General features: G+C 44.2%; 3 protein-coding genes across 5 annotated transcripts; 2 read left to right on the top strand and 1 right to left on the bottom strand.

Annotated features, from left to right (window-relative positions):
• Positions 1–1,182: 1,182 nt before the first annotated feature.
• Positions 1,183–5,352, bottom strand: cdk9 (cyclin-dependent kinase 9 (CDC2-related kinase)). Its single transcript, XM_037484054.2, has 8 exons — positions 5,158–5,352; positions 4,922–5,035; positions 3,765–3,846; positions 3,447–3,537; positions 3,185–3,351; positions 2,606–2,777; positions 2,157–2,305; positions 1,183–2,059 (listed from the first exon to the last, which is right to left on the bottom strand). The coding sequence occupies exons 1-8, from the start codon at positions 5,196–5,198 to the stop codon at positions 1,694–1,696; spliced, it is 1,182 nt and encodes a 393-aa protein (XP_037339951.1). The 5' UTR covers positions 5,199–5,352; the 3' UTR covers positions 1,183–1,693.
• Positions 5,353–5,995: 643 nt separating this feature from the next.
• Positions 5,996–17,097, top strand: fpgs (folylpolyglutamate synthase). 2 transcript variants are annotated; one of them, XM_037484049.2, is made up of 15 exons: positions 5,996–6,187; positions 7,226–7,354; positions 7,499–7,552; positions 7,696–7,760; positions 8,528–8,642; positions 9,198–9,275; positions 9,413–9,474; positions 10,107–10,209; positions 10,473–10,550; positions 10,821–10,968; positions 11,785–11,877; positions 14,624–14,774; positions 14,877–14,952; positions 15,622–15,688; positions 16,259–17,097. In XM_037484049.2, the coding sequence occupies exons 1-15, from the start codon at positions 6,047–6,049 to the stop codon at positions 16,666–16,668; spliced, it is 1,770 nt and encodes a 589-aa protein (XP_037339946.2). In that variant the 5' UTR covers positions 5,996–6,046; the 3' UTR covers positions 16,669–17,097. The 2 variants fall into 2 exon arrangements, with proteins under 2 accessions (XP_037339946.2, XP_037339947.2); XM_037484050.2 differs by having other exon boundaries at positions 5,997–6,187; positions 16,292–17,097.
• A 793-nt stretch (positions 17,098–17,890) lies between these two features.
• skp2 (S-phase kinase-associated protein 2, E3 ubiquitin protein ligase) lies at positions 17,891–22,903 on the top strand. 2 transcript variants are annotated; one of them, XM_037484051.2, is made up of 10 exons: positions 17,891–18,297; positions 18,909–19,159; positions 19,257–19,371; positions 19,624–19,767; positions 20,110–20,244; positions 20,559–20,657; positions 20,749–20,876; positions 21,282–21,333; positions 21,816–21,923; positions 21,996–22,903. In XM_037484051.2, the coding sequence occupies exons 1-10, from the start codon at positions 18,284–18,286 to the stop codon at positions 22,201–22,203; spliced, it is 1,254 nt and encodes a 417-aa protein (XP_037339948.2). In that variant the 5' UTR covers positions 17,891–18,283; the 3' UTR covers positions 22,204–22,903. The 2 variants fall into 2 exon arrangements, with proteins under 2 accessions (XP_037339948.2, XP_037339949.2); XM_037484052.2 differs by having other exon boundaries at positions 17,893–18,297; positions 19,260–19,371.
• The last annotated feature ends 1,856 nt before the right edge of the window (positions 22,904–24,759 follow it).

Raw genomic sequence — 24,759 nt, 5'->3', positions numbered from 1 at the left:
AAAGTGGGTGAATACATATGCACTCAACACTTTTCACATTTGTAAATCAATCCATAAAATCCATGCAAACTTTCACCCCAACATCCAGATGATGGACTTGTGTTGATCCATTACATAACATTCAAATGAAATACATTTGAATCTGTGGTCATACCACGACAGGCCTTGTATTCGGAGTTAAGTGTCCCAAGGAGTTTCCCCAAGGACACTCGGGCTGTGATGAAGCGCCTGGGGCCACCTGATCAGCAGAGCTACAAGAACCTAACAGTGAGTATGTGGCATTCATGGCATTTTCAATTGCTTTAAGAGAATTCTTATTTCTGGTATAAAACAAAGAAAAAATAGAAAAATGTAATTTCATTAATATTTTTTATCCTCATATTTTGAATGGAGGCACAAAGTTCAGGCTGCAGCAGTAGGGATCACAGGGCACCGGAAAAAGGGCAACAGCTTGCATCAGATTTAACTCTTGAGAAATGCATCCTGACATCAAGCCTTTTGGCCAATCAAACAACTTTTTGGAGTTTGTTTTTGTTTAAGATCAATAGGTTCTTACCAGGGGTCAGTTTCAAGAAGCAGGTTTAGTGGTCAGCTTGTTCACCCTGAGACGAGGGAAACTCTTGTTGTCTGTTTCAGAAAGGGAGGTAACTAAACCTCGGGGTCAGTCGCTATGGTAACTGAGCCTGTGAACCTACCCTGGTCAGGAACAGGAGTCTCTTTGACAGGCTCCTCCCTCTGACAGCAGCCAGCCAATGACACAGCATGTCAATAACATTACATTTTAGTTAGTCATTTCAACAGAAGGGGAAATGAATCAATTCAGTAAGATATGCATAGACACTTCCTGGCACCATAGAAGGCAGTGACAGCCTGTCTGGATGCATCTGCGGGGCTTCACTAAAAAGGGATTAACATTGATGTGCCTCCTGCTGCAGCTGTCCTACATGTCCAGGAGAATGACAATGGAACCAACATTCCAACACAAGGCAAGAATCTTCTATAGCTCAGCCATAATCAGTGTGGTCAAGACCTCCCCCCCCCCCCCCCCGACGAGGAACAAGCTTGAGTCCTACTGCTCTCGCTCTTCAATGAGCATATTCCTAACAGGAGAACCAGCACGCAAAAAATGTACATTGCCGGGTTTGAGTGTGAAGCTCAGCAAAAAAACATGATCACACAATATTAGTCGAGTAAGAACTCTTTTATTTGGGTTTGTTATATTTAGCCAATTCTTTGTGTAAAATGGCTTAAATAAAGGTTTCTCACCAACATAAATAAAACCCTTTAAAAGATAGTTTTTTTTGTTTTAAACAAAACAATGGAAATAATCATGTGGGAAAAATAAAATGCCAGAACCTTTAATTACTAATCAAAATAAAATGATATGGGGCCTTGCCTAATCAAGGCGTACGGAGCCAACCATCATTCACTTCATTATTACCTGGGAAGACCATAGCAGGTTTGAAAAGATTCACCTGGCTTGCATACGCTTTGCAAGAATTGAATATGAAAAGTCCTGTTCCTCGTCAGCGTAACCCACCTGCATCCTCTGCCGTGCACACAGAGAAGTAGATCTCCAGGAAATACCCTCCAAAACTCAACCAAAACCGTAATGCGATATTCGGCTGGTTGGGAAAGACACTGGTCATTTGTGAATGATAACAAAAGGACTGTACACAAGTTACTTCAAGCACTAAAACACTCGATCAAACTCAGCCTGGCTGGTGGTGGCTGGGTTTCTGTTCTGGTTGGGCTGCTGCTGGGGCATGTGGCCTCTCCGTCTGGGTGGGGCCAGATATTCAAACATGGAGGTGTTGTGGGTGGAGAGCATGTTCTTCAGGTCTGATGGCATGGGGTCGGACCAGAAGAAGTCGTGGTTGAGTGCGTCGTCGCTGTCTATGCGCTGTGCCGGGTCCAGGACCAGGAGTTTATCTATCAGATCCAGGGCGTACGGGTCTTTGACATACGCTTTGAGGCGATCCTTTACTTTCCTCTTCTGGCCTTTAGGGAGCTCCATCTTCTGGTAAAGCTCATACTTCTTATCAACGCCAGGCCACACCTGACAGGAAGCAGGAATGGATCATGATCCCAATAACAGAGAAGTCCCCAAGTAACGCAACTTGAGTGTGAGCGGATGTTGTTTGACGGCACCTTACCTCAGCAGTGATGGAACCGCACAGCTGGCTGATGAGAGTGAGTTGATGCTGCTCAGTATTTCCCTGCATTATGGGACTTCTGGTCCACATCTCCGCCATGATGCAGCCTGCTCCCCACAGGTCGATGGGGGGGCCATAGTCTCGCTCACCTTTCAAAAAAATGATATGACATAGAAATGAATATAGAGTCCTTAAAATGTTGTTACCGGTAAAATTTTGATGGTAAACTCAGCATCTTTGTAATTTCTAACGATAATGACTCAGACAGCGCGGACAACAGGAATAGCAGCAGCGGTTTGTAAAGACTGTACACAGTGCTGCTTGGCTGCTGTTAGATGACCAAAACACACAAATTAGTGAATTGCACTGCACCCATGAAAGGATAGTTCTAAGACAGGGAGGGCAGATGCATACTTCTGCCTTTGTGGAGGTTAATGGTAGTCCCTTACCCAGCAGCAGCTCTGGAGGTCTGTACCAGAGTGTGACCACACGGTTGGTGTAGCGGTTGCCCTGGCTGTTTTTAGCCAGGCTGAAGGCTCGAGCTAAACCAAAGTCCGCCAGCTTCAGAACGCCATCTCTGGTGATCAGCACGTTGGCTGCTTTCATATCTCTGTGAAGGATCTGATCAAAGAGATAACATAAGGATGAAAACCACAAGAGCCACAGCAAGATAAATGAAGTGGCATTTCTTTAAAACGGGATATAAAATACACAGCCACCTCCTTAAAATAAATGAGGGGTAGCATTTCACTTTTACAACTGGGTCTACATTTACAGCCATCAGAGCAAAACAAAAGAACAACTACTAACTGGCAGGACTAGAGGAGCCAACCAGATCAAAACAACACAGCTATAAAACGTTTTTTTAAATGTAGCGGCTGCTTCACACGATGTTGGGATTAACTTCTATTGTCATGAATGCAATTACATAAAACCATCACAATCACGCATTTGGAGATGGTCATTTATATTTCTGATCCCTACTCCCGGTCAATCCCAGGCAATGTTGATGTTTAACAATGACTCACCTTGTTTCTGTGGATGTAGTACAATCCGTTGAGCAGCATTTGCATGACCTTCTTGATCTCTGCCAGTGTAAACTTTACATTGGCGTTGCTTAGCAGCCCGGCCAGGTCGTGCTCACAGAAGTCAAACACCAGATAGATGCTGCCTTTATATCTGTTGTACTGAGTAGCTTCAAGAACAATAACAGGTCAAAATCAAAGAACTAAAACAATGTAGGTGTAGCAAATTGAAAATGGAGAACAGAATTGGATTTTTGACACCAACCTTTGGTTCGGCAGATCTCTATCAGGTTCACCACATTCTCATGTTTGAGCAGCTGCAAGATCTTGATCTCTCGGAGAGCTGTGATTGGGAACTGAAACCAAGATGAAAACTTTATAATGACTACTATACTATACTAATATATAATGAAACACTGATACTCATAAATACAGTATGTGGTAAATAATATCAGAGCAGAGAAAAACAATACTATGAGCTCAGTATGAGCTCTCTCTGGGCTAACCTAGGGGAGACACTGGAACTTGTAACCATAAACATCCTTCTGGTCATATGGATCAACAAAAGAAAGTAGAATATTACCCCTTCTTTCTCATTTTCCATTAACACTTTCTTCAATGCAACCTTCTTCCCAGTCTGTCTGTGCTTTGCTTTGAACACCTCCCTGTGAAATGACAATTACATCATGAGAGCCAGAAACCACGGTGCAATTGGGAAACCATAAATTGAATATTTTTACATTTAATGCCAACAACAATTTCCCCATGTCTACATTTTTGAGGGAATATATTTCCACTTCCAGACACCAATTGTAGGCAAGTGTTTCTTTAGAGCCATAGGGCGCTCATAAAGCGTATATAAATGATGGACTACAACGTCCGTGGTTAAATACTGTTAAACCACATAACACCGTTTCGTAATCCGAATGTATCATTGGCCGAACCCGGAAGTCTGCATTGTGACGCACTTTCCGGTCTTTTCAACATATTTTTTTTCGGTGATCGCCAACGAAACCACAGTGATGTTAATTTGTACATGTCAAATGTCATAATTATATATGGACATTTAAGGTATTATGGCTAATTACTAAACGAAGGTTACCGATGAAAGTAAGCATTAAGACTACTGAGACGACGCTCAATACTCGAACATGATTCTCTATTTTGAAGCTTATGTTGCACGATTTGGGGCGTAATCCCTGTTTAAAAGGATAGAATTAAAGTCGTAGATGTGTTGCCAGGTTTGTTGGAAATCGGGCATCCTGTTACAGAATATCCCCGAAAAACAGTGTTTACGATGGCTATCTGCCAGAGTCGGTACAATGTTAGCGCACAGCTAATTTAACTCACCGCCGTTAGTGTCCCTTTTCCAACTTTGGTAAAGGCAATACTAACTTTTATAATTAACATTAATACAGTATTTAGCTCGAAAGGGAAGACGTTAATTCATCCCTAATGTTACATCAAATTCATGTTAACAGTGCTACGCCGGTATGTTACTAACGTTACGTTCTTGACTTTAATATGTAACTTATAACGTCTCACTTATAACATTTATTAGATATCTACAGTTAGACTGCGGTTTGAACGCCCGCAAACACGGAGAAAAAGACTATTGTTTAGGCCCAACGGTTACTAAAGTTACCTTAACGTGACTTGTGTTAGCTTAGCTTAGCCCAGCTAACAAGATACTCGCCATAAAAACACACAGACAGAAAATTACATTTATGAGAGACTTACCCAAAGGTTCCTTGTCCTATTTTTGCAAGTTTTTCATATTTGGAGAACTCGTCACAGAAAGGAAATTCAACTCCATCGTAGTATTTCGACATTATGGCGGCCTCTCGGTCGGGCCTGAAGAGAATTTTAATATAATGTTATTGGGAAAAAAGCTATAGAGGATCTGAACCATTGTAACGAGATGAATTAAAATACAATTGTTTTAAATGTAAACCTGTAAACCATTATATTCTTACTTTTCAGCCGCGCCGGAGTTGCTTGTTTTGTCTCGCTGCATGTTTTCAGTCTGCGACCCCACTGTGTGTTGAGACTGTTGCGTTCAAGTTAAACTCAGGCTGCCCGACCTCAGCAATTGCTTTTTTGATTTATTGACAATACTACAAATAATGTATCGAAATATACAGGTAATCCATTCGATTCACATATTCATACGATATAAACTAATCAAAATATTACTTCTAGTCCAATTATTCTTGTGAACTTCTTAGGGCAGGTAACGGTCCTTGAAGGCAGCAACACAACGCTTTAGTGCAGGGAAATGGAAGTGACACCAGGCGGCCCGGAGGAGCATAACCCTGCAAAATATGCTTGTTGCATTCATAGATATGTTATATAAAGGCCTGGTAATATAAAGGTTGCATTACTTAATTACTGCATTACTTTATTATATCAGCGTGGTTAAATGTTCGTCCCACAAATCAAACGTTAGGTAAATTATGTTTTTTTGTTTGTATCTTTTGTGAATATTACTGTGGCTGTAAATATATCAAGTACACGTGTCAAGGAAGCATCACATGCATCATTATTCAATGCGATTTAAACTTCCAATTGACCAAACTCAGTACTTGCCCAGCATAAGGAAATTATAAAACTATACAATGCAGTATGGGAGATTTGTCAGTTAGTTGTTTAGTTAATTATACACAGACAAGTTCCCGGTTCACATGGATTTATCACACACTAGGATACACATTGTACTAGGCATACTACGAGCCTGCTCAAAAAGATATAATACATACATCATCTTTCTTTTCTTCAAACGACCGGGCGCGGCGTGGCGTCATATGCGTGCGTAAGCGGACCTCCCATATTTGGCCGCAGCTTCCTGTGAGAGCTTCGCGCACCATGGTGGTGTGCATGTTGCGCGTGTGTCAGCGGAGGTCCGTCTTTGCCGCGCAGCACTACTGGCAGTTTAGCTTGGCAGGTGTGTCACGCAGGTTCTACAGCACCAAGACGGCGCCACAGATACCAGGGATGGAGTACCAGGTACGCCCCTTCTACCTCTCGCTCAGTCGGCTGCTAGCGAGCTAGCCGCCAGCGCTGCTTGGACAAGTTTGAGCTAAGACTTAGGGATCATAGAAACATGGCTGACTGTATGAGACAAACATAAACCTACATTCGTTAGGCGGGCGAGCTACTGGTTACCGGGTGTTTGTACGGTGAGAGATCACGGTGTGCTCGCCGCCCACGGCACACTGTCACGGTACTGTGCGTTAGTGGCACACAGAGCCGAAGTAAAAGCTGACTGCAGACACGTGGTCCAAGCCTCTCAACAGAGGTAACTTAGATGTATACACTTTGACTCAAATGGCTGGATACATTTTTCTTATGTTTGTGTTTAGTTTGAACTCAACATTACGGAAACTACTCAGCGCTAAAGAAACGTGAAACTGTCCACACGTCAACCTGTAACCAGATGATCAAAGCAGCTTGTTGTTAATTATTGTGTGTGTGTGTGTGTGTGTTACGTGTTAGTCCCTCAAACACACAGGACCACATAGAAGAATATATTTGTGTGAGACTTACCTAAGGGTTGTTTGTCCTGTTTGTTATTTTTATGACATCAACCCGTAACCAGATGTCCACAGCAACCAGTTGTGTGTGTGTGTGTGTGTGTGTGCGCGCGCGCGCACGTATGTGTTTACGTACGATACTTTTATATTTATCCTTCTAATGGTATGGGAAACACTGAGTATTAAATTACAGAAAGATATTAAAACGACATGGTGCCATCCGAGTAATGTAATATATGAATGGCACAGCACTCTGCTGCCACCTGTCACCTGTGGATCCAGGGTGGGACTATACAGTCACCAGAAAACTCGGCGTCATCCAATCCAGTTAGTTTTAATTTGTACAAACACCAAAGTGTCCCAGGGGTGAGGGTTATGCATCAAACCGTTTCTGGGACCAGGTATAAGCCATGCTCAAAGTTTTACACATGGCAACAAGTCAAAGACGGTGACTGTATGTCCAGCTACAGTCCTGTGCTGTGGTTTCAAACATGTGTCCCTTTCCCTGCAGGACGCCATTTGCACTTTGAACACACTACAAACCAATGCCAGTGCCCTGGAGCAGGTCCGAAGAGAGCGGAACCACCCTCAGCTGCAGCTCCAGGCCATGAGAGGCTTCCTGGAACGAGCCGGCCTCACAGTACGTACCTTTCATACATCTGCTCCAACACTACTTGTGTATCTGTGCCCACTTCAAGGATTACACAGAATGTTACTGTTTTCTTGTGTGACAGATTATTTATTTCCCTCAGTCTTATCTAAAGTATTTGTGCCGGTATCAAAGGTGGAAGAACTGGACCATCTCAATATCATTCATGTGACAGGAACCAAGGGCAAGGTGAGCTAACCGGACACCCAGCCTGCTTCAGGGTTTTGTGTGTAACATTTTAAAGCACAGTGAGTAATGCTCAGAGTTTACTTAAAGAAGTTCACATAACGGCTCATGTGAACTGCCTCTGAGTGTCCATGTTTGTCTTCCAGGGGTCAACATGTGCGTTCACGGAGCACATTTTAAGACGTTATGGCTTCCGCACAGGATTTTACAGGTAAAGCTGCAGTGTGTGAATGAGCGTATTGGAGGGAGGAAGTTGTCAGTAAATGGGCCTTGTGTTTTTGGTTCTGAAATTGTCGACGGTAAAGAACAGCGGTCCCTAACCTTCTTTGCCCTTTGTCACACAATGAAATAATCCTTGTCTACTATTATGGTTATGAACTTCATCGCTGATGAGTTCTCGGACACCTTTTCATCCACTGCTAAACCTAAAGACCATAGCTCAAGGCAGTGTTTCCCAATCTGGGCGCCGCCCCCTAGAGGGCAGCTGCATAACCAAGATGAATGGACACAGATACAATATAAAATGATAAACAAAACAATTGCAAATAAGTGGTAAGACAGTGGACTATGTAATACGATTGCACCTTAGAAGTAAGAATGAAAGAAAACAATCAAGCTGCCGCAGAGGGGCTGTTTTTTTATTATTAGGGACTTTGCTGCTGACATGCATAGAAGTGTAATTCTATCTCTATCTCTTTAGGTATTAGTGTATCAGTAAAGTGGGTCTAATTTCCCACTGGGTAATTGTCACAAATGGATATGTGTGACTCATTTTAAGTGTAAATTTCTAAAGCGCTATAGTTCTATCATTTGTGATTGTAGCAATACTGTTTTCCAATATCAAAACATAGCTACTGGTAATGTACATTTTGATAGATGACGTTAGTGATATGTTTTTGTTAAAGTGAAAATAAAACAAGGCCATGGTATTAATTGACTTATTAGTCGATCAATAGTCCCTTTGTTTCTTGGTTCTAGTTCCCCACATTTGGTACAAGTCAGAGAGAGGATCCGGATCAACGGACAGCCCATTGGAAAAGAGCTCTTCACTAAATACTTCTGGCAGATTTATGGACGACTGGATGAGACCAAGGTAAGCTGTGTGTGCTCGATGTCCAGACTAAGCATGGCTACTCATTTGCTTCAGTGTAATCAGTGGCTTCACGGCTTGTATTTGAGTCCACAGTAGATTAGAGCCCTGGTGTGAGTATTGGCTTGACCATCATGTGACATCACTCTGCTTACATTATCAGAAGTCCAAAGTGCATTTGAACTCTTAAGTATTTTTGACTAACATGGTCATTCCTTGAACAAAAGCCATTTCTGTGGGCCATGACAAAATCCTTTCTAGTTTAGAGAAATTGTGACTGATTCCAGAAATAAAATTTCCTACATTTTTATAAGACATGATGTACTGATTGTGCCCACTCTAAGCAGACATAAAATGTGAACTGTTGGTAGTGCTTGAGGGGCTTCTGTACCTGTGGAGGTGTTATTTTAAATGAGACTGTACTTGGAAAGAAACTCAAAACAGCTCAACACTTCATGTCATCCATTCACACACTGACCGGAGCTACCATACACGGTGACACCTGCCCATCAACCTCTGCTTTAAGATCTTCATCATCCCCCCCCTCTACCTTTTCAGGAGGCCCATGGAGGAACAATGCCGGCATACTTCCGTTTCCTCACCATTCTGGCCTTCCATGTGTTTCTTCAGGAGAAGGTATGCCAGCCTGCCTCTGCTGCCCTCATCAGCAGAAAGCTCAGAGCGATCCCATGTTTGCGACAGAAGCCTCAGACCTACCATACGGCGCTGAGGGAAACTTCCTTGGAATCTAAATAATTCTTCTTTTTGTCAAGGTGGATTTGGCTGTAATTGAAGTTGGAATTGGTGGCGCATATGACTGCACCAACATTATAAGGTAGGACTCAATATTCTTAAAGTGATTGCTATTTACTTGCTGGTTCAAGCTGGAATTATTTAGTGCATGTAAGCGGCTCCCACTTGGTAGTTTTAGTAACTTTTTTTGCGATATCATAACCTTTTAGTATACATTTACTACATGGAACTATATCTATGATGAGGTTACATCAGGTTACCCAGTGAGTGCTGTCCTTGTTGTACCATCCGGCCAAAGTCCAAAGGCCCATGGACCACTACAGCGTGTGCACGGCTGTGTTTTTAAACAAATATTTTGAGCATTCGTATCACTGCGAATGTTAGTTGGTTGGTTGGTCATGTGACTATCACATATTGACAAAAATGTAGGTTTTTAAGACTTCCTAAAAACAAATTTTCTGATCCCCTGACATGTAATTAAAGGGCTCTGCAGTGACATTCACATGTTTGAATTGCAATAGGTTTGTAATAAATTTGGTATTGTGTGTCAAACGATTAAAATATTAATGGCATTTGTGTCATAGTTAACTCTAAATGAATGTTTCTGGTTACCCTTATATAGCACCAACTGTAGCTGCTCATTCCCTGTACCATTAAAGTTTATCAACTTCACGAGGGGTGTAATAAGTTTGCACCTGCACTGTGTGTCCACAGGAGGCCATGGGTGTGTGGCATCTCTTCTCTGGGTATAGACCACACTCAGATTCTCGGAGACACGATTGAAAAGATCGCCTGGCAGAAAGGAGGCATCTTCAAGGTGGGTTGACTCTACATCAGTAATGTGTCATTGTGATTGCACTTGGATGATTAATATAAGAAAGTTTGTTATATCATCAATTTAGTTTTGAAAGTGGATTCAAGTGCAGCCAGGATTAAAACTGTTCACTGTGTATTTGGAAGTGCTGTAAAATACTAGCAGTTATCTGGGGTATTTAAGGTCAAAGATAAACAGTGATTGAGTTCTCCATGTTGATCAGACGATAAGCTTGTTGGCTGGTAATCATGTGCATGTGTGTTCAGCTGGGCGTTCCTGCCTTCACAGTCAAACAGCCAGAAGATGCGATGGGTATGCTCAGGAGCAGGGCCACTGAGATGAGGGTAAGTGACCAGTCACACCACTGCAGAGTGGTCATTCATATGTGTGATGCGCTGGGAGCCGCAAGGTTGGTGGTTTGAATCCCAGCTGCCCCAGGTGCCATGTCAAAGTGTCCCAGAGCAGATGTAGTGTCCCTGAGCAAGACACCCAACCCCTAGTTGCTCCCCAGGCAGAAATGTAACGCGTGGGTTATAATTCAATGTAAGTCGCTCAGCTAAATGACATGTGATGGAAAGTGAGCTTCTGTAACACGGTCTGCCCTGTTGTTGCAGTGTCCTCTGTGGGTGTGTCCCGAGCTGGAGGAATACCAGGCACATTGTGGACCGTTGCATCTGGGCCTGGCAGGACAGCACCAGCGCTCCAACGCCTCCCTCGCCCTCCAGCTGAGTTACACTTGGCTGCAGAGAAGATGTCTACCAGGTGGGACAGGGGTGGGTTGTTTGTAGGGCTGTCATCGTATCACATTTTTTTGTGCGATTATTGCACAAACATTTATTGCGATATTATTGCAATTTTCAGACCATTATATGCCACTAATAACATTATGACAATATAATGGTATAGTAGTGAAATTAATTTGTCAGAATAGTTTTATGTGAATGTGAATAATCGGTCGGCCAAAGAGGTGAACGAGCAGTCCGGGGAACCGACAGTAGTTCAGGTTGAAGGACTGGGCGGATGGTTGTTGTTCTAGGTGAGATTTTAGCTTAGTTGTGTTGCCTCTTTTCGGTGCCACTGTTCTAAAACAAAGTCGACACCGGCTCATTCACTTTATTGTCTCTCTCCTCTCATTCGCTTAAAGACAAACGGTTCCCACACCGGAGCTGAAGATTGCAGCTTTGTAACAAAGTCCATTTGGAATAGTTAATCCTAATTGTATGTAGATATCACGAAATACCCCCTCCATAACGCGATGGGTTCACGCGTTCCCTTCCCTGTTGGTGCCTGAGCAGGGCAGCGCGATCGACTAACATGTTGGAGACGTTCATTTAGCTGTAAAAGGAATATAGCACCACCAAAAATGATCGCACTCTGTTTCCGATATTGCGCGATTTGTCTATATATTGCATATCACAACAGGCCTACTTGTATGTCCCATCAATTTATAGATGTTTAGGAGATTCTTATCAGATCAACCTCCAAAGTTTGTGTGCTCTAGATGAGGGGGTTAAAAATGAATTCAGGTGTAGTCTGAAAAGGGCTTAAAGCTATCTTCTATCACATGGTCTTGGCCAGGCTCCACAGATCAGCGCTTTCCTTCAGACGGTGTTGCGAACACCGCGGTACAGCAGGCGCTTCCCTTCAAGCCCAGCCCCATCATGATCAAAGGTGAGTCACTGGAGATCAGAGCGCAATGATTCTTCTTCTTTTGCTTCCTTCTCTGCCTTTGACCTGGTCATCGTCTCATAATTTGTGACACTAATAATTGTACATTCATAAAATGACCCCCGGCGAATTGCATACTGGGTACAGCTCGCCCGCTATCACAAGAACTCGCTCACTACATGAAAACAAGGAAAGGAGCGATGCAATCCTCAAGATAATTAAAAAAAACAATAAATAAGGGGTCACCACCCTGAGATAACATTGGACTAATAACCAATATTATCAAGTTCTCATAATTGTTATTCACTCCTCACGAGTAAAGCCTTTTGAAGGTTTTAATACTGAGCACTGGTTATAATTACCAATTGTCACCACCATACAAATGCACAAGTAAACACAGAAAAAGTACAACAAAGTTAATTTACCTACATAAACACCCATTTGTAACCATCAATCCCCATGTCACCATGTCACCATACAATCAAATGACTGGACAGGGACCCAAACGAAACACATCCCTCTTTTCAATGGATCTTCTGGCTGTTGAGTCGGCTATTTTAACCTGGTTGTAACGATTCAAGCTCCTTAATAATAATAATAATAATAATAAATCGAACTTGTATAGCGCTTTTTTGGACACTCAAAGACGCTTTACATGGAGGAAAAAACAAAAAAGGGGGTTTACGAAAAAGCTAGTTTGAACAGGTGGGTTTTGAGCACTGATTTGAAGGAAGGTAGTGAGTCAGAGTTTCTAATGGGCTGTGGGAGTGAGTTCCAAAGGGTGGGGGCGGCGATGGCAAAGGCTCGGTCCCCCAGGGTTCGGCGGTTAGTGCGAATGATAGGGGTGAGGCGGTTGGTGCCTGCTGAGCGGAGGTGGCGGGTGGGCTGGTGTTGTTGCAGGAGCTCAGAGAGGTAGGGCGGAGCCAGGTTATGGAGGGACTTATAAGTGAGGAGGAGGAGCTTGTATTGAATCCGATATTGAACAGGGAGCCAGTGGAGCTGTTCGAGGACCGGGGTGATGTGTTCTCTGGACCGGGTATGGGTGAGTAGGCGGGCAGCAGAGTTCTGGATGTATTGCAGTTTTTGGAGATGAGTGGTGGGAAGTCCATAGAGGAGGCTATTGCAGTAGTCGAGTCTGGAAGAGATGAATGCGTGGATGAGGATTTCTGCTGTTGACTGGGTAAGGGAGGGGCGGAGGCGGGCAATGTTGCGGAGGTGGAAGAAGGATGTTTTAGTGATGTGGTTAATGTGCGTTTGGTATGAGAGAGTGGAATCCATTATGATGCCGAGGTTGCGTACAGAGGGGGAGGGGGTGACATTGTGACCGTCGATGTGGAGGGTAAAGTTCTGGACAGAGGAGAGGAGAGATTTGGGGCCGGTGATGAGGAGTTCAGTTTTTTTGCTGTTGAGTTTGAGAAAGTTATTGTCCATCCAGGTTTTGATGTCGGAGATACAGTCAGTGATGGTGGAGAGGATAACCGGGGTGATGGATTTGGTGGCGATGTAGAGTTGGGTATCGTCGGCATAGCAGTGAAAGTTGAGTCCATGGTGGCGGATGATCCGACCGAGGGGAAGCATGTAGATGGTAAATAGGAGGGGGCCGAGCACGGAACCTTGGGGGACGCCGTGGGTGACAGGGGAAGTGTGGGAGTTGCAGTTGTTGACAGAGACAAAGTGGTGACGGTCGGAGAGGTATGAAGTGAACCAGAGGAGTGCTGTGCCGGAGATGCCGATTGATTGTAGACGGTGGAGGAGGATGGTATGGTTTATTGTATCAAAAGCTGCGGAGAGGTCGAGGAGGAGGAGGATGGATATGGAACCAGAGTCAGCGGCGAGGAGGAGATCATTTGTAACTTTAAGAAGTGCTGTTTCTGTGCTGTGGTGTGAACGGAATCCGGATTGAAATTTTTCGAAGAGATGGGAGGAGTGGAGATGTTGGTGGAGTTGAGTTATGACGGCGCGTTCCAAAATTTTTGAAAGTAACGGGAGATTGGAGATGGGTCTGAAATTGTCCAGGTTGTCAGGGTTAAGGCCGGGTTTTTTCAGGAGGGGAGTGATGGAGGCAAGTTTGAGTGGGGATGGGACAGATCCAGAGGTAAGGGAAGTGTTGATGATGCTGGTGATGAGAGGGATTAGAGTTGGTATGCAGGTTCTTAGTTAGTTAGGTTAGTTCTGATTAAACCCATGGAAGTTCCTAAAAAAAAACCGCAACACTGTGGTGCCTCAGTCTGTTGCTGGCCGCAGCCTGCAGGAGAGAGAATGAGGGCGCGTTTGATTATATGAAATCACATTACATGTCATTTAGCCGACGCTTTTATCCAAAGCAACTTAAGTGCCGGTTTGGTCACCTGATACGGTCCTCTGCACATTCCGCTTTTCTGTTAGAGCTGTGATTAGTTTCCCCAGGTTAAACAGGCCTGTTACTGTCTTTTCCTTTTGACTCCTGCAATACATGGTTAAGAGCATGGATGAGGTACCCAGAACCAGTGCCATATTGGTTACTGTTAATATATGGTTTATAGTTTTGAAGTTAAACCGTTTGATCCGATAGTTTAAAACAGGGTTTGGTAATTATTTATATTCACAGTATACACGTAATATATTGTACAATTTTTGTGTCTAGTATTGGTTCAGGCACCTGTATAGGAAAACCCCCCAAATGATACCTGACTAATATGGGATTGGTGTTTGTGGTGAGATGTAGAGGGGTCAGTCTGGTGGGTGTGACATGGTGACGATTTGGTCTCAGGCCTGGCAGACACCGAGTGGCCTGGAAGGAACCAGACGCTGAAACACGGAGCAGTCACCTACTTCCTGGATGGAGCGCACACCATGCGCAGCATGCAGGCCTGTGTACACTGGTTCAGAGAGACTGCAGTCCAGCACGAGAGAAATGCAAGGTGATGGTGCCCCTGCGTGGCCGCGTCTCCCCACAGAGCAACAGACATTCACTCAACCCACTAACAGCACTGATGTAGAGCCATGAACTGTTTGTGTTGTAGTGGGCCTGTGATCCGAGTTTTGCTCTTCAATGCCACGGGAGAGAGGGACTCTGCAGCCATGCTGAAGCTACTGGTGGTGAGTCACCCGTCTTACCCGCTGTTACGGCTGCTACATTGGCTATTCACAAACAACTAGTGCCTATGTACAGACCTAGTGTTGTTCCATTGGTTGGCCTGTGAGCCTTTGGGAATGCACTCCTGGGGAAATTATTTTCTGTAAAAGCCCACACATTTGTCTCTTTTAGCACATTCTGATGTCTCCATTATATCACATTCCCTGATTCTAATTATTGCATTTTTGAATAAGTTTTATGATTTATTGAAAGCGGATTAGGCTTTTGTGCATTTTGACCACTTTTACCTCAATGAGTGTCTTGACATGAACACGCATAACTGATTGAAAAAAATGACTTATTACACTTTAATCAGTAAAACATATGTAATTGTTTTTAACAATGTAGAATGTATGGCAAATACCAAACGCCACTCGCTGCTCTACATTCATGGAACTTACCATGTGACCTCCAGACAGCTGATCCAATTTACTAGTGAAAGGTTTGTTAGAGGTGGGCTGAAGCATCTCAGGCTCTCCAGAGTCATGTCTACGGTTTTAATGAGGAGCATGAGTTCTAATCTGTGTAACCTCATTTGAAGATAAAAAGTGAAGAAAGCCAAATATAGTCCGTACAGACGCGCAGTCAGCTGACTGATGTCTGAGCAACCGGTCTTTTGCTTTTCTTTTCAGCCATGCCATTTTGATTTTGCTGTGTTCTGCCCAAACATCACCGAAGCCATCGCTTCTTGCAATGCAGGTGAGTCGTGGTGCGTGGTGGTTGATGCAAACATCAAAGGACCATCAACTACAAATACTCATGCCTCTTTCCCATAGATAGTGCTGAGATAAATTCCTACTTGGGGACTCCCAGTGGTTGATTTAAAGGCCTAGTTGAGCATTGTTTTAGGTATGCTGCTTGTTTCATTTGCTGAGACAAACTCTCTCAGGTCTGTGCACTAATTACAGAGCTGGAGTCAGGACGGGTTGAGCCTAGTTAAGCATTAAGGTTGGAAGCATAAGAAGCCGTTGTCCTGGCTTCATGCACAGATCAGCATGCACACACACGGCACCTTGTTTGTCAAATCAATTTTTTGACTTCTTGATGAGGAACCAGCTTTGGTGTCAGTCAGTGAGCAGGAACTAACACTAGCATCCTAAATCAGACGACTCAACCTCAGCAAGCACAGGGCCGAACCGAAAAAAACAAATTGTCATTAGAGAACAAAAATGAAAGCCAATAAGCACATCTCACAAAATGTTGAAATATTGCTTTAGATCTCTGTAGCTAGTTTTGCCAAGTCCTTTCTGTAATGCTGTGTACTCATAGCCTTCGCCATCCTGTCATTCCCGCACGTCTCAGACCAGCAGAACTTCAACGTCTCGGTGGAGCACATGCTGACTCGCTGCTTGGACAACGAGAGAAGCTGGCATCTCCACAACAGCACGGGACACACCAAAGGGGCTCCGCTGCTCATTGAGAGCAGCCTGGCCTTGGCCCCTGAGAAGAAGGCAGACACCCTAGTCTTTCCCTGCATACTCAGCGCCCTCCAGTGGATCACCCAGGGCAGGGATTCAGTGCTGGCAGACCCAGCAGAGAGAGAACTACCAGTGAAACCCAGCGTCATGGCCAGAGCTGCTCCGCTCTGCAACGCGGCCGAGGTCCACGTCCTCATCACCGGAAGCCTCCACCTTGTGGGAGGAGCCCTCAAGCATCTCGACCCGGCTTCTTCCAAGTGAACAGAATGTGTCAATTCAGACCGCTTGGATGATTGCATACTCTGCTTATCTGCACATTTACCTTTGTGAAAGAAGAGGGATCCGTTTTGGTAGAGATGGGGTTTTGGACCGACTATCTCTTGCACAGTGACTTAAAGTGCTCACCTAAATGACGTTAGCTCCACCCTGGCCTAATAGCCAGCGCTAGGAGCCCACAAGTTGGCGGTCCAGTCCTCGCGACAGAACCAGCCTCGCCCCAGCCTTACAGACGGAGCTCATTCCGTGTTACGTGAAATGCGAAGGATACCTTCATGAATTCTGTGCTTCAGTCATCCCCGATGTGCTCCCTTATTACAATATCACCTTAATTTCACCATAAAGGGCTTCATGTTCACAATGTCTGATTGGAACTCTTGTCTATTACCTTTTGTGTCCTTTTTATAATAATTTTTTTTATGACCTCTTTCCCATGCTCTCCTTTTTTTGTTTCACATACATGGCCTACTAATATCGTGTGTGTGTGTGCGCGCATGTACACACGTATACTAACTATGTTTGCATCAGATGAGTCCATGTAACTAAATTAAATTCTGTGTATTCTATTTTACAACAGAATGATAAAACTATTTTAAGAATAGTTTTGAAAGATTGACCACAATAATTAAATAATGGGTCTAATATGTACTAATTTATTTGGGTCCTATTATAACGATAATTTATTCATTCAAACTCTGAGGTCATTAGCTGGATGGGAAGTATTATACACATCCTGCCACGTTTTAAATCAAGACTAAATGCACTTAAATGGAACTCGTCACTGGTAATTAGTGGAGACATGTGCTCACGTCTTTAAAATTGAGTCGATTAAAAAAATCTGGATATGAAAATTTTGTCTTATTTCTTTCCCTTGTAAACATAATGTTATCCGACTAAAGACCCAATTCTTGATCAGTCCTTGAGAAATGAGCTCAGGCCCAGAGTCTGCTCGTCCACTAGCCCAGTGGATGACCCATGCGTGCTGCAGGGACAGTGACCGTTGGCCCTGATGGCAGGTGGCACTTTGTCTGGTAGCTCTTGTCATCACTGGGTGAATACATGTATTGTTAAAGAGCTTCAAGTGGTATGAAGACTAGAAGAACGAGTCTCCGAACAGATCCAGTAGTAGACACTGAAGAACGTAATAGTTGTATCTGTATAGGAATGTATGGACAAATGTTCTCTGGGAGGTGGTGGTGTGTACGTGAGGCTGCTGTTATGTCTGTTAACCGCTCCGGATTGAGGCTGCAGATAAAGAAGCTTCCGCACAGCAGCTCTTCGGGGGAACAGAAAATGTTGGATATACATTTAGCGGATGATGAATGTTAGTAATCTGCCCACTTAAGTGTATAGTAATGTGAATGTATACATATTCATGTAATGTGTATGTGTGTATATGTACACAACTATATGAAGAGACCGGAAGCAACAAGCAACACTTGAACCCCACACGAAGCCGTGTGACGCGGTGGCGTACGACGCAGCCACGTCAGTGACGTAGAAATACGGGGCGCGCGGCGGTGGGTTTAAAGAGTCTCGGTTGGAAGGCAACACTGAACCTTTTACCAACACGGTATCGTCTTGATTCAAACCGGAGCAGATGTCAGAACACAGGTACTGTTTCGACAGTTTTATATTTAACGATTCATGTTGGTGAAAACACTTGGAGTACATTACAAACGCTCTTCAACACTTCACGCTTTACTTTGCATGTTAAAACCAGACTACAGTACTAACCTAGCGTTAGCTAACTAACTCAGTCCTATTGTTATCCAATTAATGAAACCACTGCTCTTATGGCTTTAACTTTTCCAGTTTCCAGCATTCGTCGCGGGTCCATCGTGTTTGTGAGTCGCCATTGTGTGCAGATGTAGTTTTAAAACTAAAGCTAATAACTTTGTCAATGCCGCGCTTTCGAGTCGCCAGGCCTCGGTTCAGGTATTACGTTACATAAGTTATATAATGAAGCGTAGCGGGATATAATAATAAAAAGCCAGTTTGACTGAATGCCTTAAAATAGAAGTGGCTGCCTGTTTGCCGTGTTGTTTGACGGAGAATTTGCGCGGTCACGCGCTGCAGCAGCAGCATCATTATGGCGGGTAGGGAGGCTGCTTTCTGGAGCGAAGCGATCGTGTGATCGAGATGTCGCAGTGAAACCGCAGCCATCCGTTGTTGCGTCCTCGTTTGTGGTAACATTTGGATGTTGGTTTTCTCCTTCCACGCAGCATGCCGTTGCAGGATCTGCCCTGCCTCAGCCCTCGGGGCTCCATGTTGTCTCAGGCCAGGAGGATGAACAAACGCAAGCCCAAAGGCTGTCTCGGTGAAGGCCTGGAGATGGAATGCACCCCAACAGAGCTCATCCAGCAGTGGTCCCCTCTCCACAAGCACCAGCGGCTCACCAGCAAGGGAAAAGAGAACGATGGCAACCAGTTTGTTCTTGCTAGGAGATCGAGGAGGAAGAGAGAACCCACGTCATGTAGGAGAACCTTGTGCCCCCTCTGAGCAGCTCTACTGTGTTTAGTTTGATGCTGTGATGAATTCATTCTGTGCTGTGATTCCTTTTTAATCCCCAGCAGACGTGTCGTGGGACCACCTGCCCGACGAGCTCCTTCTCCGGATCCTCTTCTACATTCCTCTGAAGGACCTCCTGAGGATGTCAACAGTTTGCCAGCGCTGGCGTAGAATAGCGTGAGTCCCCAGTCACCACGTTGTAATAAGGGGTTTGGGTCCTAAGAACGCATTCCCCATATCCCATCAAGCCACAGATGTGAAACCAGATGTAAATTCATCTTGATGCATGAAAAGGTGTAGTTCCAACCAGCCAATGATTGTTACATCACAACGTAATACTGTTCCATCCCAAAGAATCCTGATAAATACGCTTGAGATGTCCATGAACGTAGTATTGGTTTAATCACAAGCTTTAACTACCTGTTGCAGGCTCGATGAGTCTCTGTGGCACAGCGTGGACCTGGAGGGGTTGACCCACATGGGTCCAGCTCTGCAGCAGGTGCTGAAGACTGGAGTCCGCATGCTGCGCTGCCCTCGCTCCTTTGTGGAGGAGCTGCAATTTACAGGCACAGGGTGAGTCCGGCAGTAGTTGATGTACGCTTCACATACAGTAGAATCTGCTATAGGGATCCTTTCAGCCTAGTACAGTTTCTTATTGATAAAATGCATGAAATCCCTTGTATGAAAGTATTTAAAGACCCTTTTACTTGTGTCGATGTTCTTTACAGTCATAACGGTCAGTTTGTTTTAATAGCTGATTCCAGTATTTCTACAATTAAAAACTGAGTTCACGTTTCAACAAGTCCTTTTTTTGCATCTCGTCTTCTCAGGTCAAACATTTCAAAGCTCTCATGTTTAGTGACGTACAATAATAAAAGGACTTAATGGTTTTGCTTTGTCTTTTCTGTTGTGCAGCCCTCTACAGATAGTTGTGATGGACCTGTCCAGCTCCATCATCCCCACCGCATCACTGGAGAGCATCATGTGTCACTGCAGGCAGCTGGAGTATCTGAGCCTGGAGGGTCTGAAGCTCTCAGACACCATCATCAGGTAATCTCCATTTCTCCAGCTGCTGTGATGCGCCAGACAGGCAAACATCTGACAGCGTGGCGACGCATGTCGATGATTCTGTCCTGTCCCAAGCCTCAGGGATGTCAATGGCCGTGCAGAATATTTCTATAAGGATACCGTGTGCAACATGATGAATAAATGTTTCTGCTAGGCAACCCCCAAATGAATGCTAGCATTAACAAAAACCATGAAGTGAACACTATCTAATAGCTACTAGTACTGTGTAAAGAAATTAAAGTAAGTTGGAGCTTTTCCAGGTCCTGATGAGTGCGCTTTTTTTTCCTCTTGCTCAGCTCTCTTTCCAAGAATCCAAACATGCTGCAGCTCAACCTGAGCGGCTGCTCTGGCTTCTCTGCTGCCGCTCTGGCTGACATGCTCACGTCCTGCTGCAGGTCAGCTCCTCAGTCTGTCATGTGTCAACATGCCCTTCTCCAAATACCAGCAGCGTTGTCACTATGCTGTGGTTTGTTTTTCCCTCTGCAGCATTAAGCATTTGAACATAGCATGGTGCGACTTCAGCAATGACCACGTCAAGAGTGTTGTTGGCAGTGTGAGCTCCGGACTGACTCACCTGAACCTGAGCGGATACAGAGAGGGCCTCACGCTAGACGGTGAGTAGGAGTGTTGGTGCTCAACCATCACATGCCAACGTTACTATTGACAACGGGAGTGTTACGACAAGTCACTGGTCAAATCAGCACAAAAAAGGGATTCAATTTAACTTTCAGAAATCGCTCATGGGGTTTTCTGCTGATACTAATGATGGTCCATATGGACTGTCAGATCTTTTTGTTTTATTATAACTGCTGGTCTACAAGATCCAGACTATTTTTGATAACTGTCCCAAAAGAATTTGAACTGCGCTTTCTTTTTTTTTTTGTCTTTCTAAAACAAGTTAATGATTTGGAAATAGTTTGTATTTGTATGACTTGGAACAACTATTAGTATCCTTTTTAATGATTTGATGCTTAAAACGATCATATTGTCCTTTTTAATAACTTTCCCTTTGGGTGCAGATGTGAAGGTACTGGTGACGAGATGCCCCCATATTCAAACACTAGATTTAAGGTAAGCTGCTGGTTTTAGCTGAGTTTATAAGGCTGCTGCCATGAAAAGAATTTCACTGACCCCTGTGGGTTTCTAGAAAGTGTAATTACCCAGGAGACTCATGCGCTTTGCTGGCGTGCATGTGACATTACCTAACGCACCTTTCCTCCCATTGATTTGAATCGGCTGTCTGTCCTCTACACGCTGTCTCGAATGCCAGGCTCGAGCGTGTCGGTCAAATGTACCACACCCTGAAATGTGAAACGAGTTTAAGGCCACTTCTTACTTTTACAGTGCTGAGCTCAACCTTTAGTTTCCCACGCTTTGAGATACAACTTGGAATGGCTATAATATCAGACTGTTGGTATATGTGTACATGTACACCCCTGTGTGGAGGGCCCTAGCCTTGCTTGTGGCATCAGGTTGCTGATGTTATAGGCGTGTGTCTCCGGCCGCAACTCTGACCTCACACAACAGCTGATGTGACTGTGTCTCTGTTCCAGTGACAGCACCCTGCTGATGGCAGACTGCTTCCCTGTCCTCAAACCGCTGAAAGATCTGCTGCATCTCTCCCTCAGTCGCTGCTATCACATTCACCTCGCTGCTCTCACGTGAGTCCCCCGCCCCGTCGTGCTCCCGTATGCGTAGCAGGACTTCAGCCTGACGGACCGGTGTTTTTCCAGGGACCTGGATAAGACCTTCCCCAGGCTGAGCCTGCTGGATGTGTTTGGCATCGTGAACGGCAGCCACCTGTCCTCTCTGAAGAAAGAGATGCCTCGTGTCAGCATCAACTCCAGGCCCTTCTCCAGCATTGCTCGGCCCACGCCGGCCTCCAGGCCCTTTGGACACTTCATGTGGGACAGGAAGTGTCGACTGAGGGTCCAGCTGTAACCCGCCTGCCTGAAGTCCAGTTTGTTCCTGCTGCAGAGTGTTTGATCCAGCCCGAGGAGTTTGTTGCTGCTACCAGATGTTTTTAGTGTTAAAGGTTGCATACCAGAGTGAGCCCGCTTGTAGATGAATGGTATACTTCATTTAGGGAGGTCACATGGGATTGTGGAGTCCACTTCTGTTTGGAATGTGTTTGACATTTTTAATGGATTTTTGAATCTGTTATAGGTTCTAATAATGTGTTAATTTAAAAACGATTGTAAGGGAAACATGGTGTAAAGACTCATTTAGCAATGTCAGCGTATTTGGGACTTTTGTATAATACTGACAAATGTCTTAGTTATAATAATGACGTACCACATGATTTTAAGGAGTATAAAATGATGTATTCATGTTCCTGTTGGACAAACTGTACATTTGTTATGTATGGAGGCTTTTATGATGAGCTCAGTCACTGTACATGTGTTCAGTACTCAATATCACCATTGATATGCTGTATGAATATATCATTCAAATGAAAGATAATATTGAACTTTTTAAATTGAGTCTTAACAAGTAAACCGCTGAATACCCAGACTGTGCTTTGTGTGTGTGTCACCGCTTCATCCAGTACACCAGTGAGCCTTGAAAGTTACATTTTCATTCCTATTTCAATGGTTTAAAGCTAGAGTTTCATAATAACCCATAAATGGTGACATCCATCTTTCAGTGTGTTTGTGCTGGTCCGTACCATCGAGGAATGAACACGTCTCTGGGTGTTTAGGTGCTGCTGAGCTTTAAAGGATTACACTGACAGGTAATATTTATTCACATTGGATGGGAGAAACTCGTAAAACGTTAGAGGTAAACCTTTTGTTCAGGGCTGTTTATCAGTACTGCATTAGCTTCAAAGCTTCTGTGAAGTATAGAGAGGGTTTCATACAGTTTCATTTAAACAGTTCATATTTGAATGGCTAGGATGACGTCACATCTCAGCTAAGTTAAACGCGACTGGCGACATTGAGCATCTTTCCGTGTCCGTGTCCGACGTGACAGCACGTGTTCTTCTGCAGTCCTTGTCCTCACGAGTCTCACAGGAGCCTCGTGCTGCAGACCCCACACGTCTGCGCGTGCGCAAAGCCGCCGCTAATTCCTAAGCGTCCATTACAATTATGCAAACCATGATGCAAGTAATGCGGTGGCGTCATTTAACGACTTCTGGCAACTTTATGGCAGCCAATAGCGACTTTCCTTGCTGAGGGGTTGGCGCCACTGCTCCCGCCCCCTCCATCCTATCTCCTACTTGGTTTGAGCCATTCATGCCCCCCCTGTCCTCATGAAATGTAAAAACCAAATGCTTAATCATAAATAAACATCTGTCCACTGTTACATGATAGAAATGTAATTAAAATATCATTCCAATTATTTTTCATGGATTTTTATGAATTGAGTGTATTTCCTGTTCAGGTACCGACTCAAAGGGAATAAAAGTGTCTGCACGTCACTGTCAGTGAGATCAATATCTGATATATCCCTTTGGACCAGAGTCAGAGTCACCCTGAACAACAAGAGGCTCCCTATTAAGCGATTTTATGCGTTTACCCTCCACTACCCCTTATTCTAGAACTACGAGCACCGCTGTACAAGGGCTCCTTCTATGGGTCAATGTGTAAATGTCAGGGATCATGAGAACAAAGACCACACTGCTTCACCAACCTCACCTTACTATTGTTTGAAAACAGGATGTTTATTGATCACAACTCACAAACACAGAATAAAAACATGCATCTCCACATTGTGACTGGTCAGAGTTGGAAAAGCATGATTGTTGAAAGTCCCAGTGAGCCAGCATTCAGAACCAGAGCTAAATGGAATTCGGCCATTGTAATATTTTCCCCTGTGCTTCGCAGTCAAATATATTCAGTGGAAAATGTCCCTGTTGATATATGAAGCAGTAGGTGCGTTGCAGTGTAGATCCATATAGCAATCACAGCCAGTAGCTTAACTTCAACATATGGAGCAGCATTATGCATTGCGAAGATTACAGTCATTGCTACAACAGGACAAATCCTAACAAATGCTTTACAACTTTGGGTCACTCGGATCAAGTCTCAAAACGTGTAAATCCTTTGTATTGAGTTGGATAACTGTCTGAAGTACCTGCTACCACAATAAGCATCCTTGAGAAGTACCACGCCTGTTTCAGAATGTAATTGAAATTCAGGAGATTCAATCTATGGTAGACTCCTCATGCACTCTGTTTCTTAAGTAGCCTCTAATTCCATCTCCAGGCCTTCACCGAGACAGCCTTTGGACTTGTGTTTGTTCATCCTCCTGGCATGAGACAACATGGAGCCCCGAGGGCTGAGGCAGGGCAGATCCTGCAACGGCATGCTGCGTGGAAGTAGATTCAAAAAGAAAGATTTTGCACAATGTGTCCCACGTCATCAGATACGTTTACCATGTTGATCAAATGTATGTATTCTATAGAACATCAGATACTCTATCGCAGTGGTTCTCAACTGGTCTGGGTCCGGGACCCACCATCACCACTTAATGACAAGCCGCGACCCAAATCTC

This window comes from Pungitius pungitius, chromosome 18 (assembly GCF_949316345.1).
Source record: "Pungitius pungitius chromosome 18, fPunPun2.1, whole genome shotgun sequence".
Lineage (NCBI taxonomy): Eukaryota > Metazoa > Chordata > Actinopteri > Perciformes > Gasterosteidae > Pungitius > Pungitius pungitius.
This window is presented reverse-complemented; position numbering and strand designations above follow the sequence as displayed.